At 35.5% G+C, this 18,904-nt stretch overlaps 1 protein-coding gene across 2 annotated transcripts in view; it reads left to right on the top strand.

Moving 5' to 3' along the window:
• The window catches only part of LPCAT2 (lysophosphatidylcholine acyltransferase 2), a 91,735-nt gene that overhangs the window by 19,703 nt on the left and 53,128 nt on the right, over positions 1-18,904 (top strand). For both annotated transcript variants that reach the window (XM_027869545.1, XM_027869544.1), the window contains exons 6-8: positions 290-348; positions 1,212-1,246; positions 5,038-5,092. In XM_027869545.1, the coding sequence (XP_027725346.1) occupies positions 290-348; positions 1,212-1,246; positions 5,038-5,092 (149 nt within the window). The remainder of the gene's footprint in view (positions 1-289; positions 349-1,211; positions 1,247-5,037; positions 5,093-18,904) is intronic.

Raw genomic sequence — 18,904 nt, 5'->3', positions numbered from 1 at the left:
GCTCTGAGATTTCACCTACATAAAGAATTTCCTAAGAGTGTGGATGAGCACTGGCCTATTACTGAGTCTGAGAGAGATAAACGAGTGATGAGATTGTGATTTTTCTGTGATAATCACACATCTAGAATGTGTCAGAGGCAGATCTTCAACCTGGGGCTTTCTCTCTGAGTCTGACCTCTGTTTAGTATATCACATTTTTCTCTACTGTTTAAATAGTGTATTCTTTTCTTTGTTTAAATAGTTTTCATTGATACAAAAGACAAATTGCAAAATTTCTTTGTGGTTTTAGGAGCCTTCATTCCAGGAGTTCCAGTGCAGCCAGTACTTCTGAGATATCCAAATAAGTTGGTAAGCACTGTAAATTACTAATGGAAAAAAATTCAAACATTTTAAACATTCAGTAGATTTTTGTGGTCCTACCTAACATTTGCGTGGTTATTTGCCACTAATGGTACCAGTATATCTAGGGTCACATTTTGCTTAACACTTAGTTTTTAGAAGAGCAAATATGTTTTCTTTGGATGATAGGCTCACATTTGAATCTGGAGATGGAATGTTGAGGAGTACAGAGGGGGAATATTATTGGCTCTGAGGATTAGTATTTTGTTGTTTTTTTGTTTTTAAATCAGTTGTTTGCACCTTTCTGTTTTGTTAAAGGGGAAAGATGTACCTAATCTTCATTACTGAAGTCAGGAAGCCCCTGGTAGCTTTTATTTAACTAAAAAAAACCTTTCCAGTTCAGAAGCTAGTTTTTCTTTCCCCTCTGGTCCCTTGAAAAAAGGGGGCACTAATTAAATTCAATAAAATTTAGCAAGATATGCATCTGATCATAAGTTTGAATTTATTATGTTTTCACATTCTTTTACTCTGCATTCCTCCTCAGTATTTCCTCTTAATGTTATCTTTTTTGAGATTTGTTTCTAATTTAATTTTTAATTTCAACATGAAATTGTCATCTCTAAAATTACCTACTTGCTCCCTTCAAATAAAAGCCAAACATTTCTGAACATAAATGTTAAAAGAATTTTTAGTATAATTTATTTCCGTGTAGAAACAGATGATAACCCTTACAAAAATTTCCAACTTATTAAATGCATTTGTAAATTTGAATATTCTGAAACAATACAGTAAGAAATTTAGTTACAAATAATTTAGTCTTTCTCTCCCACCTCAATCCCCCACTAACATTCTGAGTATTCTTTTTGTTTTAGGATACTGTGACCTGGACATGGCAGGGATATACATTGTAAGTTGTATATTTTACCACTAAGCATTTAGATTAGGATATATCTATTATTAGTGATGGGAAAACAGGTCTTTTAGTTCACAAAGCTGTTTTTGTCATTTCTTGTAAAAGTTTTATGTCAGAGGCTTTGAATCTTCTAACTGATAAGTGAATGGCAAGTCCTGGTAGAAAGTAGCATTGCTCATCAGGTAAATCCTTGTGTTCTGATATACCAAATACAGATTCTGCATAGTATCAGGATGATCTTTGAAGATTTTTGTCATTTCTGGAAAAATAGCCTGCTAATTCATTTTGTAATGTGTTTAGTTTTACGTGAAAAAATTTCAGTGTTAGACTTTTCCATTGCTTGAGGCTTAATCAGATTTACTGTGATCAGATAATGCTTCAGTTTTGAATTTATTCTGTTAGAAGCAGGTTAGTCAGTGACAACTTGCTTCAAATTTATGGGCCCAGAAAAATAACAGTATTATCAGTACTTGGTGTAGTGAATCTAAATTTGTGTTGGATATCTGGAGACACCAGATTTTACTTTTGTTCCTAAATTAACATTGTTTAAAAAAATGTTAAACATCAGCAGTTCTTTAAGAAGTATGTAAGAAAAGCTGAAATTGTTTCATTCTTATTAAATTGATTATGAAATAGCAATTTAAAATATTCTATCAGTGTTCTCTTTCTCACAAAGAATTCTTGTGTTTAATTCACTATTATTGAGTTCTGAGCCAGTTTGACGTTTGGTGACAGGAAGCTACTGGAGGAGCATCTATGTTTCAAACATATCTTCATGGTACATGCTCAGTATGTCCTATTTTGTTCCCTGTCTGAGCATGTGTTTAGCTCAAATAATTTTATCCACATGATGATAGAGTGGATTAGTGACTTAATAGTTTAGAAATAGTTGAGGAAAAATAATTTTTATTTCCTTCAATGATAAGATATTCATCATGCACATTGTCATACAATTCAATAGTGCCGAACATTTCACCATCCCTTCAATCATAACTTGTATTTTTTATGGTATTCATTTTCTCTATTTTCTTATATACATCACTAAAATCAGTAAAGGATAGCCAGGTAGTGCAGTGGGTTGAGCGCCAGGCCTGGAGTCCAGAAGACTTGAATTCAAATGTGACCTCAGACACTCTTTAGCTGTACATTCCTGAGCAAGACACTTAACCTTTTTTGCCTCAGTTACCTCATTTGTAAAATGAGTTGGAGAAAGAAATGGCAAACCACTCTAGTATCTTTGCCAAGAAAGCCTTAGATGGGGTCACAAAGAGTCAGATATGACGGAAACAAGTGAACAACAACAACAACAAAATCAACAACTTATAGGGTACTCAAATGATACCCATAGATAAATAATAACCATATATTTCAAATAAAAAATTGGTGTGTGTTCTGATACAAATATCCTTTTACATGACCTAGTTAAAAATGCAAATTCTTTTCTCAAAATTAAGACTGTTGCAGAAAATACAGACTGCCTGGAAAAAAGGCATTGTGTTATAGTGGATAGAGACCTGGCCTCATGGTCAGGAAGACGTAGGTTCAAATATTTCCCCCAGACACATACTGTCTTTGTCATCCTGGGCAAATCATTCAGTCATTCATCCTCTCAGTACCCCACTCAACTCTCTGGGAATCGTAGTTGCTATTCTGTTTTATTTTAGGAGGTTTCTCTTCCAGGAATTCACTGTACTAATGACATTAAAAATCAATACCTTCACCCCCTCAAAAAAGTCATCATACCATAGAGTAGCATAGATATTTAATATAATATTTTACTTATATTTCAATCATGTTTGACTTTAATTATTGTAAGATATTTCTGCTCATTTCATTCATGTTCTAATTCAGCCAAGGGGGCAAGTGCGAAAAACATGGAAGAATAGACTCGAAGAAAACTTAATCTTAAAAGCTGAATCTGTCTTATCTTTGACTTCTCAGGAAGAAATATTCAGTTACCTACTCTACATCTTTTGATATATCATCATTTGAATATTTGCCAAATATTACAGAAAAAGAGAATTTTAAAAGGAGGAGGTAAAATCATGTCATAAATTTTCAGAAAACTAGAGTGGATGGTAGTGTACCTTGTGAAAATAGTTATATTTCTTGAGGCTCTCTTTTTGGACTATCAACAGTAAAAAGCAATTTCAAGGTGGTGAACTCTCAAAGCAACATATTCAAATTCAAGTATAAATGTTAATTTCAAAATCTGATTAGAATAATTTTTTAATTCTCTATACTACCACTACTTTCTTTCATTAACAAGCAAGAATTAAGTATATTTCCTTGCTAGAAGTGAAAAGATCTTTTCAGTTTTGGCTGGAAATTGTGAGAAAAGTTGGTTAAATTAACAATTTAGAATGAGGAAGATAGATAGGGTCCAGACTTTTGATTTCATCAGACCTGGGGATACCCAAATAAGCAAACTCCCTTTCCAGTACAGGTTGAGATTGGCACCTTCTCTGCATCTTATACTCTTGAGAGTTGCTTCAGTCACTGAGAAGTTAAAGATTTGCACAGGGCCACACAGCCAATATATGTCAGAGGCAGCACTCAGACATGTATCTTCCTAGCTCCATGTCTAGTTCTCTATCCATTATGCAACACTGCCTCTCATATAATTGGATATGGAAGTGGTAAACCTCATATTTCCTAGCTTTCTTCTTTTGACTTCCGCCTTCAAAAAAATCCTTGGCTACTTAGAGTAATATTTTTCTCTGTGAGTTAATTTTTCAGCTCCAAAAATATGTCTGATTTAAAAAAAAATCAACTTGGTCTTTTTTGTTTTGAATAAGAATCTATTATACTACATTGCACTCCATAATTGAATCATATATGTGCATGTATACATATATGTATATGCTTATGCATGTGTATATGTACCCATTCATGCACACATGTATATGCGTATACATTCATGCACTGAGTCTCCCTGTCTCACCCAGTCTAGAAGAATTCCATCATGGGCTGATCTCATTACTGACGTTCAGAAGTTTGGTCTTGTAACATTTCTGACCTGGGTCACTTCACTCCTCTTTAGGCAGCATTGTGGACTCCTGGTCCTTGGGACTCTGCATACCAGTGCTGGACTTAGTGAAGACATCAAATTGGCTTAGCCCACTGCAGTTCAGAACTCCCAAACTCAAGCATGGATCATAGATTTTTTAGAAGACTTATAGATGAATGCTTTTGTGAAAAGTTTAAAAAAAAGAGTGAAAAATATCATCTTTAAGGAGTTAAGAAATCTGCCAGAAATCTCCCATTTCAGAACTAGTCTTTGAAAGGTTTTAACCAATTTTAATGAAAGTCTTAATTTTGTTTTAAAACAAAGCTTAGAACTTCTCAGAATACTGTCTAATGCTGTATGACATGATAAGGATATACACCCTGCAAGCTACTACTTTAAAGGAAAAGGATAAATGATTTCTAATATCCATTAGAAAAGATTAGAAGCTTAGGGTTATGTTTAATAGATTCATGCTGTCTAATAGACCTTAAAGTGAAGTGTTAAATAGGTTCTTGTTGGAAAGATTAAATTTGATATTTAGTCTGCTGAGCTGTCAGACTCACAAATACCTCATGGTTTTAATTTTTGCACAGCAACGATAAATTTTCAAGCCTGCAACACATTATTATGGAGCATTATCAGTAGAAAAGGGACATTTTTGAAAATAAAATTTTATGTTGTCTGATGCTATGGAAATGAAAAGAATAATGCACAGCATTAAATAATTTCTTTGTTCTTATATAAAGATGGCATTGTCCCTTTCTCCCTCCTCCAGCATTCAGCTTTGCATACTTACATTCTGCCAGCTCTTCACAAAGGTAGAAGTTGAGGTAAGTTGATCAGAATTTAGCTGTGAAATTTTGGGTGAGGCTTATTGGTTTTTCTCCTTAAATTTCCAAATCAAAGGCTCTTAACCTTGTGTGTGTGTGTGTGTGTGTGTGTGTGTGTGTGTGATGGGCAGCTTTGACAGTCTAAAGAACCCTTCTCAGAATAATATTTTAAAATGCATAAAATAAAACACATTGGATTACAAATGAAACTATTGAAATACAATTATCAAAATTAAAAAAAAAAGTTCACAGATGTCCTGAAATTAAGAACCCATCTTAAGAACTCCTGTTCTAAGACCACAGAATTGGATTTAGTAACTCCAAACTGGTCCGAAGGTACAGTAGGCCCTATGGTTTTAAAAGTGGTTCCACACATAGAAGAGTTCTGCATTTAGATACAGTCTATCAGTTCCAGTCCCAGAACCCCTGTTAGGAAACACATTCTGAGTAATAGTAACCTCATTCGGCAGCATAATAGGAAACTCAGCTGTGCATTTGCATATCCAAGTCACACACAGGAATTAGGGCTACAAATTTATAATATTTTGAAATTTAGTTTATGAGGGAATCATTTTGCTTTGATCGTTAACTTTGTTTTTGTTTTTTAGCCTTCCAGAATTAATTCATTATTAATATAGATTGTTTAGGATTGAGCAAATTTTGGTTAAAATGGATTTTCAATTATAAGAGCCAAGGTTGCATTTAATCTGAACTAAATGTTTTTGGGTTTGTTTTGTTTTGTTTTGTGGCTTGCTTAGAAAAGATATTATTCTTTTCTTAATTACATTGAACCTATTAGTCTGAGTTTCTGTAAGCATTACTATTACTTTTTAAACTTTTTATCAGTTATTTTAGATTCTTTTTTTTAACTAAAACAAACAAACAAACACTACAGAATTGTAGAGTTGTCTATACCACAAAGACAAACCAGAACTTTCTCTGATCCTGTCAATATAAAACCAAACAAGGAAAACTCCAGTAAACAGATGGAGGAACAGAAACATAGTACCATACTTTACCCCGATGTATGTGGCAGTGGTCAGCTTGGGATTGCAACAGAAGCATGAAAATTCCCCTTTTCTCTTATTCTAACCACTCTTGCCACATTTCCTCTGTGTCACATAGTTATGTTGTTTTCTTCTTTGTCTTTTTTTTTTTTTTTGCTAACAGTATTTTCATTGCCTTGCCAGACTTGAACTTGTTTAGTTAATATTTTTTTGGAGGAAATGCTTTCCCCTACCCTTTAACTTCAGAAATAGAATTTAGTTTTCCACCAATCTGACCTGAGTACAATATGATTGAATACATTAGAATTGTTCTGTAAGCTGATACATTAAGCAAGACCTTGGGAATTTGAGGTCCTTAGTGTATGTAGTTTAGATTAATGATATTTAGGATTTAGATGTATTTGGATTTTATGAAATTCTCTTTCATCCAAGGAGCTCCAGTTATTTTATTGACTTCTGAATGTTCTTAATTCCCCATTGTGTTTGAACTGCAGCTGAAAGATGTACATTAAATACTTATTCAACCTGGCTGCTGGCCACATAGTGTCTGTTTGCAGAGTCTGTTGTAGTTCATGGCCTTGGCTCTGAGGCAGCCTGGCTTCTCTGCCCAGACTGAGGGATTCCAGCTTAGGTTACTACACAAATACCTTGGCCCTGCTTGTCTTGGTTACTTAAATTTTTTTTTGTATATTAATTGATTATATTATTTAATATATTTCAGATATTGTTATTAGATATTGCTAGCAAAAAGAAGTTGAATTATCAGTCTGCCAGTGTGTCTACATTAAAAGTAAAATGAGTACTTCATTAAGTTCTCTTGTCATTGCTCATTATTACTGTGAATCATTAAAAATCCTAGTTGCCCATTGCTATGTAACCTATTACTGATGATTAATATTTACTCCCAGAATTTTGGGGATTTTTTTTATTCTATTTTATTCTATTTATTCTTTTCCCCCATTAGTTATTTATGTGATTTCTTCTGCAGGGTGGTGATTTTTCAGCCACAATTCTTGGAAGACCAGTTGGTTATGATCCACATTGGTTGATTGGTGTCCCTGTACTGATGCCATAATAGATACTTGTATTATTGAAATATTGATATTTCACTCCATCTGAAGTTATAATAGGTTTTTAAAATAGGAGTCTGGAGGGAGGGAGAGAATTGGGGATGCAAAAAAAGGAATGTTTTTTTTTAATTAGAAAAAGAAAAAATATGATACTGCAAAATTTTTCTGCATGCATCCTCTTACATTTACTATGCCTTGAAAACCTGGGATTAGGTGTAATAATAATACTTAGCATTTATATATAGTATTTTAAACTTGATAAAGTACTTTACTTGCACTGATTCATCTGATCTTTACAACAACCCTGTGAGGGTTATTATATTCATTTTACAAAGAAGGAAACTGTCTCAGAGAGGATTGTGACTTATTCAATATCATATAGTTGAAGGTAGGATTTGTACCCATAGCTTTCTGACTCTAGATCTAGCCCTCTTTCTACATAATGACACTCAGGTATATGGTAGATAGAAAATTATTCTCTGTATTTCATGGTAACACTGATGTTTTATTTTTTAAAACATATTCTATTTATTTCATTAAATATTTTCCAATTACATTTTCAATTTTTTTGTTGTTTTTGTTTTTCTTTGCTGAGGCAATAGGAGTTAAGTGACTTGCCTAGGGTCACATAACTACTAAGTGTCAAGTGTCTGAGGTTGGATTTGAACTTAGGTCCCCCTGACTCCAAGGCTGGAGTTCTATCCACTGTGCAACCTAGCTGCTCCTACATTTACAATTTTTAACATTAATTTAAAAATTTTTTGAGTTTCAAATTCTCTCCCTCCTTCCTACCCTTTAAGGTAAGCAACATAATACATGTGAAGTCATGCAAAATATTTTCCATATTAGCCATGTTGCAAAAGAAAACACACCAAAAAACCCCAAGAGAAATTTAAAAAATATATACATCAATGTACTCTCAGAGCTTATCAGTTCTCTCTATGGAGGTGAATAGCAGTTTCCATCATGGGTCCTTTGGAATTGTTTTGGATCGTTGTCTTAATCAGAGTAACTGAGTCTTTCACAGTTGATTATCCTTTCAATAATTGCTATTATTATATACAGTATTCTCCTGGTTTTGTTCACTTCACTTTGTACCAGTTCATATAAGTCTTCCCAGGTTTTTCTGAAACCATCCTCCTCGTCACTTCTTATAGCACAATAGCATTTCGTTACAATCATATACCATGAATTGTTCAGTTATTCCCCAATTGATGGACATTCCCACAATTTCAAATTCTTTGCCACCACAAAAAGAGCTTATACAAATATTTTTGTACACATATATCCCTTTTCTTTGATCTCTTTGGTATACAGCCCTAATAGTGGTTTGCTAGGTCAAAAGGTATGTGTATGCACATTTTTATAGGCCTTTGGGTGTAGTTCCAAATTGTTCTCCAGAATGGCTAGACCAGTTCACAACTCCACCAACAATGTATTAGTGTCCCAATTTTATCACTTCCCCTCAAGCATTTGTCATTTTCCTTTTCTGTCATGTTAGCCAATTTGATAGGTGCAAAGTGGTTTCTCAGACTTGTTTTGTCACATTTCTCTAATCAATATTGGTTTAGAGCATTTTTTCATGTGATTATTGATAGCTCTGATTCCATTTTCTGAAAACTGCCTATCAATATTTTTTGACCATTTATCAAAGGGAATAGCTCTTATTTTTATAAATTTGGCTCAGTTCCCTATATATTTGAGAAATCAGGCCTTTGTCAGAGAAGCATGATGTAAAATTTTTCTCCAGTTTCAAAAAAAAGCTTTCCTTCTAATTTTGGTTGTATTAGTTTTGCTTGTGACTGATAGTATATTTTCAATTTAATTTGGTAAATATTGAGCTTATACTATATGCCTATCACTGTGTGTGGAGCAGATAGATGGCTCAGTGGACAGAGTCCTGGACATGGAGTCAGGAAGTTCAAATCCGGCCTCAGACACTGAGTGTGATCCTAGGCAAGTCACTTAACCTCTGTTTACCTTAATCCACTGGAGAAGGAAATGGCAAACCACTCTAGCACCTTTTCCAAGAAAACCCAATGGACAGTATGGTTCACAGGGTCACAAAGAGTTGGACATGACTGAATGACTGAATAACAACAATCACTCTCCAAAGCAGTATGAGGAATACAAAAGAATTATATGACCTAATCCCTGCTCTCACGGATTTTACTATCTTCAATTTTTTTTCCATTTTTTAGTCATCAGAACTTAAATTCATTTTTTTTTGTGGTTGTCATTTGCATTGACCACATTCTGCATGTGGTTGTGCTTACCATGGGCCTTCGTGACTTTTAGTAAACCACTTCCTCTCTCAGTCAGTCAAATAGTCAATAAACATTTATTAAGCATCTAGTATGGACCAGGTACTATGCTAAGCACTGAAGATACAGAGGAAAAAAAAAGACAGTCCTTGCCCCAAGGAGTTCACAGTCTAATCGAGAAACAATTTGCAAAGAAGTTATATGCAAAATAAATTGGAAAAATCAGCAGAGGGAAGGCACCAGAATTAAGGAGTAATCAAGAAAGGCACCTGTAGAAGGTTTTATTATCTTAAAAAGAAAGAATTGGACTAGATTATCTCTAAGTTCTCTGACAGTGTTTATGAATCTGTAATTTAGGTTAATGGTTCTCAAACATTTTCACACATGGCACAATATTCTTTAGTGTGAGGAATCATGGTTCTCTGACTGTTTAAATTGGCTGCCCTATAGGAGATTTGAGAGACTCATGCATATACAGTTTCCTTTCAATAAAAGGAACTGTTTTTTTTGAGTTCTTTGTGAGAGTAAGATCTGATGTGCTAGGGTTAGTGAATACAAGTTTTCCGTATTTTGTGATGATGATATTTTGTACTCTGGTAAGTAAAATTTATATTAAGCACAATTATTTTATAATTTTATAAATTTTCTTTTATCTCTAATAACATAACATCCAAAATTTCTTGGCAGACAACTCACACCAATGATTTAAGGTTACACAAAGTAAAACAGCTAATAAGAGAACATCACAAATATGTAATAAATGAAGAACTTTCTAGTTGATTACTGCAGAGGAGAGGGCATATATTAAATTAGAGCATTTATCATTGTGTGTAGTTAACTACTTTCTCTCCAGAGATCCAATACCACATCACCAGCTATCCATTGGACATTTAAAACTGGATGTCCAGGAGAAGTCTCAGGCTCAACATGTCCAAAACAGACCTTATCTTCCTCTTCCCTTCCCTCCACTGAAACTCTGTTTCTGTTCAGGGTGCTACCGTTCTTCTAGTCTCCCAGGCTCATAACCTCAGCATTCTCCTTATTCCTCTTTCTTCTTCATACCACACATCCAATCAGTTGCTAATTTTGCCATTTCTATCTGTACAATATCTTACTACAATTTCTCTCAACTCACACAGCCACTCCCTTAGTTGAGGGACTCATTACCTCTTTTCTGGACTATTACAGTGGTCTTCTCATTGGTCTTTATATTTCAAGGCTACCCCCTTACTTCAGTCTATTCAATACAGATGAGTAATTTTCATGTTATTTTCCTACTCAGAAAGCTTGAGCGGCTTCCTATTGTCTCTAGAGTTAAATATAAACTCCTTTGGCATTTAGAGCCCTTCACAACTTGGCTCTAAGCTTTTGGCCTCATTATACATTTTCCCCTTCTCTGTCCAGCCAAACAGACCTTCTTTCTTCTGTTTTTCACATACAGCTCTCTTATTTCCCATCTCCTTGCCTTTATCCACTGGCTGTGCCCCATGTTTCAAAGGCACTTTCTCTTCACATCTGTCTTGAAGAATCCCTGACTTCCTTCAAGATGCCATTCAAACCTACCCAATGCCTTTATACATGCATAAAAATATAATTGTGCATATATGCACATGTATACACACATGTATATTTATATACACAAACATACTTATTGTCTCTTTCAATTGAATATCAGCTCCTTGAGAGCAGAAATTATTTCATTTCGACTTTGTATCCCAATGTTTATATAGCACCATGTGTAGAACGTAGCAAATTCCATATAAATGTTTGTTGATTGATTGATTTGCTTATTACTTTGCTCATGACAAAAAAAATGCCCATGACAAAAAAAAGTTCAGTTATATATCCCCCACCCCTAGTAACTGAATATAGGACTAGTTCTCCACTTTCTTGTAATGCAATATAATGCAAATGCATTCAAGGCACATAGTCTTTAGAGACCATTTTAATTCCAGCATATTATGGGTATTAAAAATGATTTGTGTGTATGTATATCCACATGTATACTTCTAAGCAATTCCCTTACAAAGGTTATAGTATGTATTTAAAAGTGTGGGTGGTATTCTAAGACATTTTGGGGAGGATATTTCACCACTGAAAGAAATATAAGAACGTTTTGTTACTCAAGGTGGGAGTTTTCTTTCAACCAAACTCAAGAATTTATGGCTTAGAAAAGGACAGTGTTTAATAGTGTTTTATTCAATAGGTTCAGAAATATTTTACTTTAGAAGTCCCAAAAGAACTAGTTACTTGCTCAAGCACATGCATAAGCCTCTCTGTAGTTTATTTAATTTCCAAGATACTGAATTGGTTTGTGGTTCTTGGCCTAGACACTGCCTTTTGGGAGATCTCCATCACACAAATACAGAGACATGTTCTGAAGTCTAGTTTATTTTAGAGCATGCTCATGAAAAGCATGAGTGATATTATGGTATAGTGGAAAGAACCCTAGTCAGAATGTCAGCAGGCCTGGATTTTTTCCTTGTCAGTGATTTTAACTAGTTTTGTTGTCCTGGGTAAGGTATTTCCCCACACAGAATATAAAATAAGGAGACTGAACTACAGTCTTATCAGCTCCTTTCTATGATCCCAGGGAATTGGGAACATACTCAGTTATATTTAAGCACATCATAGGCATGTCTCTCCTTTTGTGGATAGGGCAGTGATAACTATTTACTGATTTCTTCCTTCATTTGTCTTCTGATTCATGAAGTTAAAAGAGGAGTCTAAGAGTTAAAGCTTCATTTTAATCTATTACTCTTATCCTGTTATTAGAAAGAAGAGATTGATAAGAGTCTCTTAGAAATGAAATGTGATATGCATAAAAAGTACATTGGGCATATATTTATTGCCAAATGAGTAGGAGATAGAAATGACTCCAAAAGTAGGAGAAAAGGAAGAAAGTGTAATGCTTCAGAAAAGTGGAGAGAGGAGAAAATTTTAAGGAGGATGTGTTAAAAGCTTTCAGAGAGGTGAAGGAGAAGGATGATTGAGAAAAGGCCATAAGATTTAGGTATTTGGAAGGTGACTTTGGAAAGTATGATGTCAGTAATGTGATGGTGACATAAAATAAGTTTCAAGGGATTAGCTTCATATTGAAAGTGTTCTTTAGTTTGTCCTGCACATACCATTCTAAGAGTATCACTTCTTTCTTACACATAATATGTGCTCTCACCAGGTTGTGCCAATCAACCACACACACACACACACACACACACACACACACACACACACACTGAACTTATCCATTTCTGTACACATATATGTATCAATTATATATACAAAATAAAGGGAATTTTTTGGGGGGGGGAGTACTAGGAACTAAAACAATCAGGGAAAACTTTGTATAGATTATTCTTGAGTCAACTTTTGAAAGAAGCAAGGGATTCTGAAAAGCAGAGGTAAGGTGGAAATGCATCCAGGCATGGAGGACTGCCAACAGAAATAAAGATGGGAGATGGAGCATTCTGTGTAGCTTTACTATTGCTAGCTCCTTCCTTCTTTCTTTCCCCCTATCAAGAGTAAGAAAGGGGGGGAAACTTGTAGCAAATCAGCATAGTCAAGCAAAACAAATCCATACAGTGGCCATGTCCAAATGTGTCTATCTCCTCTTTGACAAAAGGAGGGTAACATGCATTATTATAGGTCCTCTGGACACATGGTAGTCAGTGATTTAATCAGAGGTCTTAAGTTTTCAGAGTTTTTTCTTTTTCTTTTCAATATTGTTCTTGGATAAATTGTTCTCCTGTTTCTTCTCATTCTACTCTGCTTCAGTTCATACTATCCAAGATTCTCTGAAATCATCTCTTTTGTCATTTCTTACAGCACAGCAGTATTCCGTTATATTCAACTACAATTTAGTCAACTATTTCCTGATTGTCTGAGAGGAAATCTAAGGCACCCACTTAGATTCTAGTTCTTTCCTTTTCTTCCCACCACCTCCATTTTTTAATGTTCCCTCTAGAATCAGATAGTTTGTTTTGCTTGTTATTTTTCCTTCCCTGATTTTCTCCCTTGTAACTGTTTCTTCCAACCCCATCTATTTCACTGTTGAGTTTGATACATTTATTTATTTATTTTTTAATTTATTTATTTTTAGTTTTCAACATTCACTTCCACAAGATTTTGAGTTCCAAATTTTCACCCTTCCCCCAACCCCAAGATGGCATGCATTCTGAATACCCCTTACCATGGTCTGCCCTTCTTCTGTCTCTCTCCCCCCTTCTCTTATCCCCTTCCCCTTCTATTTTCCTGTAGGGCAGGATAGATTTCTGTACCCCATTTCCTGTATTTCTTATTTCCCAATTGCATGTGAAAGCATGTTTTAAAAACGTGTGTTTTTAAAACTTTGGGTTCTAAATTTTCTCCCTTCCTCCCTCCCCACCCACCCTCATTGAAAAGGCAAGCAACTCAATACAGGTTATACGTGTGCAGTTATGCAAAACACTTCCATAGTAGTCCTGTTGTGAAAAACTAACTCTATTTCCCTTAATTCTGTTCTGTCCCCCTTTTATTCTGTTCTTTCTTTTGACCCTGTCCCTCCTCAGAAGTGTTTGCTTCTGATTACCCCCTCTCCCAATCTGCCCTCCCCTCTATCATCTGCTTGCTCTCTTGTTCCCTTTGCCCCACCCCCATTTTCCTATAGGGTATGACAGATTTCCATACCAAATTGAGTGTGTATGTTATTCCCTCCTTAAGCCAAATCTGATGAGAATAAGATTCACTCATTCCCTCTCACCTTCCCCTGTTTCCCCTCCACTTTAAGAGCCTTTTCTTTTTCTTTTTTTGTGAGATAATTTACTCCATTCTACCTCTCCCTTTCTCCTTCTCCCAGTATAATCCTCTCTCACCACTTAATTTTATTCTCCAGATATCACCCCTTCATCTTCAACTCACCCTGTGCCCTCTATCTATCTATCTATCTATACATACATACATACATACATACATACAATTTTTTCCATCCAACTACCCTAATACTGACAAAATTGTATTTCCACAATACTTGAATTGTTTCTTTCTGACTGCTTGTAATATTTTCTCCTTGACCTGGGAACTCTGGAATTTGGCTACAGTATTCCTAGGAGTTTTCCTTTGGGGATCTCTTTCAGGAGGAGATTGGTGTTTCAATTTCTATTTTGCCCTCTGGTTCTAAAATATCAGGGCAGTTTTCCTTGATCATTTCTTGAAAGATGATGTCTAGGCTCTTTTTTTGATCATGGCTTTCAGATAGTCCAATAATTTTAAAATTATCTCTCCTGGACCTCAAGTCAGTTGTTTTTCCAATGAGATATTTCACATTGTTTTCTAATTTTTCATTCTTTTGGATTTGTTTTACAGTGCCTTGATTTCACATAAAGTCACTAGCTTCCAATTGCTCCATTCTAATTTTTAAGGAAGTATTTTCTTCAGTAAGCTTTTGGACTTCCTTTTCCATTTGACCAATTTTGCTTTTTAGGGCATTCTTCTCCTCATTGACTTTTTGGACCTCTTTTGCCATTTGGGTTAGGCTATTTTTTAAGGTGTTATTTTCTTCAGTATTTTTTTGGGTCTACTTTAGCATCACTCTCAGTTTTTCCCCTACTTCTCTTACTTGCTTCTCAAAATTCCTTTTGAGCTCTTCCAAGGCCTGCGACTGATTCATATTTTTCTTGGAGGCTTTGGATGTTGGAGCTTTGACTTTGTTGTCTTCTTCTGGCTGTATGTTTTGTTCTTCTTTGTCACCAAAGTAAGATAATATAGTCAGACTCTTTTTGTGCTGCTTGCTCATGATCCCAGCGAATTACTTGAGTTATAAACTATTTGTTAAGGTAGGGGTCTGCTTCCAGTGTGGAGAATGTACTGTCCCAAGCTTCAGGGGTTTTGTGCAGCTGTTTTCAGAGATACTTCTAGGGACCTGTAAATTTTCCAAGGTGCTATGATCAAGAGTGAGGTGTTTACTCCTTTCCTGACCTGTGCTCTAGTCTATGAGTGACCACAAGCACTCATTTCTGTCTTGGAGCTGTGAGGAGGATTTCCTCTCCAACGCCACTACAAGCTCCACCATGCCAGTGCTCTTCCTTACCCCAGGACTACCACCCAGAACTGTGACCTAGAGCCAACCATAGGCAAATGAAGAGAATCCTGCACCAGCAGAGAGATCCCTGTAATCCCATTCTGGTCAGCCACTTCATTGTCCCTCAGTCTGTGGGCCAGAAGCTCAGGAAGCAGCTGCCGCCCCAGGGCTATGCTCAGGAATTAGAGCTGGGACCTAGGTTCTCTCTCTCATAACAAAAACAGTCTTTTCCCACTGACCTCCTAAGTTGTCTTTGGTGTTTGTGGGTTGAGAAGTCTTTAAACCACTGCAGCTGCTCTTGATTCAGTCCTCTGAGGCCTGCTCCAGGTTCACTATGGCCTGTGCGCCCACGCCGAACTGTGGTCCTCTACCCACCTGGCGCAATATACCTTTCTGATCAACCAACCAGGTTATCTTGGGCTGGAAATTTGTTTCACTCTGTCTTTTTGTGGGTTCTGCTGCTTTAGAATTTGTTTTGAGCCATTTTTTATAGGTATTTGGAACGGTTTGGGGGAGAGTTCAAGCAAGTCACTGCTTTCACTCCGCCATATTGGCTGATGTATTTCTACATCAGATTATTTTGTGTGTGTCTGTGTGTTCATCTCTCCTTTGTTCATTGTAGATCACAGTGAGGTTCATCTAATGTCCCCTCCCATACTTATGTTTTGTATATTCTGAATCACCCTAAATATGAGAAATAGAGATTCTACTTCTTCCTCCTTTCACTTTTGTGTATTCATCTTTCAATTCTCCATTTCTTTGCTCCTTTTAAAACATTAAGAACAGAACCATTTCAATACTAAGACCTAAATGAAAATGCTCTATTCCATTAAAGGTCCATTTTTTCCCCTAAAGAACTCAACTGTTGAGGGTAAATAAACTATCCATGATTATAAGCCTATTTGTTTGCCTTTTGGAATATTATATTCCAGCATCTCATCTTGTTTATTTTAGATCCTTCCAGGTCTTATGTAGACCTAACTATAGTTCCTTGGTTCTCGAACTTCTCATTTCTGGATGCTTGCAGTATTTTTTCTTTGAGGCAGGGACATCAGATTTTGGCCATTTTGACATTACTGGAACTTTTCTTTTTGAGTTTCCTTTAAGGAGATTATTGCTAGATTTTCTTTATATTTTTTTACCCTCTGGTTCAAATTGATCAGGGCAGTTTGAATTTATGATTTCTTGAAATATAAGTACCTAGGCTTTAAAAAATGGTTTTTATGCAGTCCAAAGATGACGAAATTATCTGTCTTTGAATTGTACTTTTCTGTGAAAATTTCAATAATCTATTTGTGATATCAGATAGCTTACATTTTAACTTATTTTTGAGTCTTTTGATTTTGTTTTAATATTTCTTACTGACTCTGTGAGTCATTGATTTCTGTTTGGTCTATTCTGATTTTCAGGGATTCAATTTCTTATGTAAAATCATTTTTTCTTCTGAGTTTGCCTTACATTTAACTATTTTTATTTATTCTCTTAATAATATGAATAAAAATGATAGCTAATATTTATATAGTGCCTATTATATGTCAGGCACTCTGCTAATCCCTTTTCAAATATATCATTTGATTCTCACAACAATTCTAGGAGGTAGGTGTTATTCTTTTCCCCATTTTACAGATGAGGAAACTCAGGTAAACAGAGGTTGAATGACTTGCCCAGTACCACATAGCTAAGAAGTGTCTGAAGCTGAATTTGAACTCAGGTCTTCCTGACTCCAGGCCCAGTGCTTTATCCAAGGTGCCACCTAGCTGCAGTACATGTTATTTGCGTAACTGCCTTCCCCCATTAGAATGTAAGCTTCTTGGGAATAGTGATTATTTCATTCTTTCTGTTTGTAACCCCTGCCCCTAGCATTATACATAGGACATAGTAGGTACTTATTAAATGTATATTGATTGATTGATGTGGTGATAGAAGTGATAATATTTATTAGCTAACTGACTATATGGGGTGAGTAAAAGTGAAGATTTGAAGATGACACAGAGATTGCGAATCTGTGTGATTACGATGATGGGGATGCCCTTTAAGATAGGAAAGTTCAGAAGAAAGGCACTTTTTTGGGGAAAGATAATGAATAAAGTTTTTGACAGGTTAAACTTGAAATGCCTTTGTGACATACAGATGGAAATATTGGTATTATGAGGATGGTGATCAAGAGATACTAAGGCTGGATATCTAGAGCTGTGAGTCTTCTGCTTAGATACAATTAGACTTATGGGACCTGATGAGCAGAGCCTTGTGTTAAATCTACTCTTCTACATATGTCCCTGATCCCATCCCTGAATCACCTCTTGGAGTTTGCTCTTTAGAAATTCTTCCTTCCCCTATGTTTAGTATCTCCTTATCTCCTTACTCCTTCTGTGCTTTCTACATACATGCGCAAGTCTTAAATAACCCTCATACCCACTTAATCTATCATATTATATCTTGAGTCCCTTTCACCACTAAACTCCTGAAAAAAAAAGTATATTTCTTACTTCTATTTAATCTCCCACTCATTTCTCAACCCCTTGCAGTGCAGCGAGGGGGCACGTGGATAAAGTGCTGGGTCTGGAGTCAGGAAGACTTGAGTTCAAATTCAATTTCAGACACTTCCTAGCTGTGTGGCACAGGGCAAGTCATTTAACCTCTGTTAGCCTGAGTTTCCTCATCTGTAAAATGGTGAAAATAATAGTACCTGCCTCCTAGAGTTGTAGTGAGGATCAAATGATATATTTGTAAATGGCTTAGCACAGTGCCTGGTACATAACAGGCACTAAATAAACATTAGCTATTATTATTATTATTATTATTATTATTATATTAAGAGAATCAATAAAAATAGTTAAATGTAAGGCAAACTCAGAGGAAAAAGTGATTTTACATAAGAAATGGATTCACTGAAAATCAGAATAGACCAAACAGAAATCAATGACTATGAGACAGTCAGAAATACTAAAACAAAATCAAAATACTCAAAAGTAGGTGAAAATGTAAGCTATCTGATATCACAAATAGATTATGACAATTATTACAGAGAATCACAATTCAAAGACAGATAATTTAGTTATCTTTGGATTCCATGAGTCTTATTCCTGAGTTCAAATCCAGCCTCAGACACTTACTAGTTGTGTGACCTTGGGCAAGTCACTTAACCCTGTTTGCCTCAGTTGCCTTGTCTATAAAATGAGCTGGAGAAGGAAATGGCAAGCCATTCCAGTAACTTTGCCAACAAAATCCCAAATGGGGTCATGAAGTCGGACGTGAACAGTCCCTTCCAGTCTGGCTTCTTTCCCATCACCACCTGACTAAAATTGCTCTTTCTAAGGTTACCAATGACCTCTTAATTGCTAAATTCAGGAACATTTTCTCAAGTCCTTATTCTTTTTTCACCTCTTCAGGATCTGATGCTGTCAGCCATACCTTCT

The sequence above is a fragment of the Vombatus ursinus genome, unplaced genomic scaffold (genome assembly GCF_900497805.2).
Source record: "Vombatus ursinus unplaced genomic scaffold, bare-nosed wombat genome assembly UNPS02014793.1, whole genome shotgun sequence".
Lineage (NCBI taxonomy): Eukaryota > Metazoa > Chordata > Mammalia > Diprotodontia > Vombatidae > Vombatus > Vombatus ursinus.
Note: the sequence above shows the minus strand (reverse complement) of the source record. Positions and strands in the feature narration are given on the sequence as shown.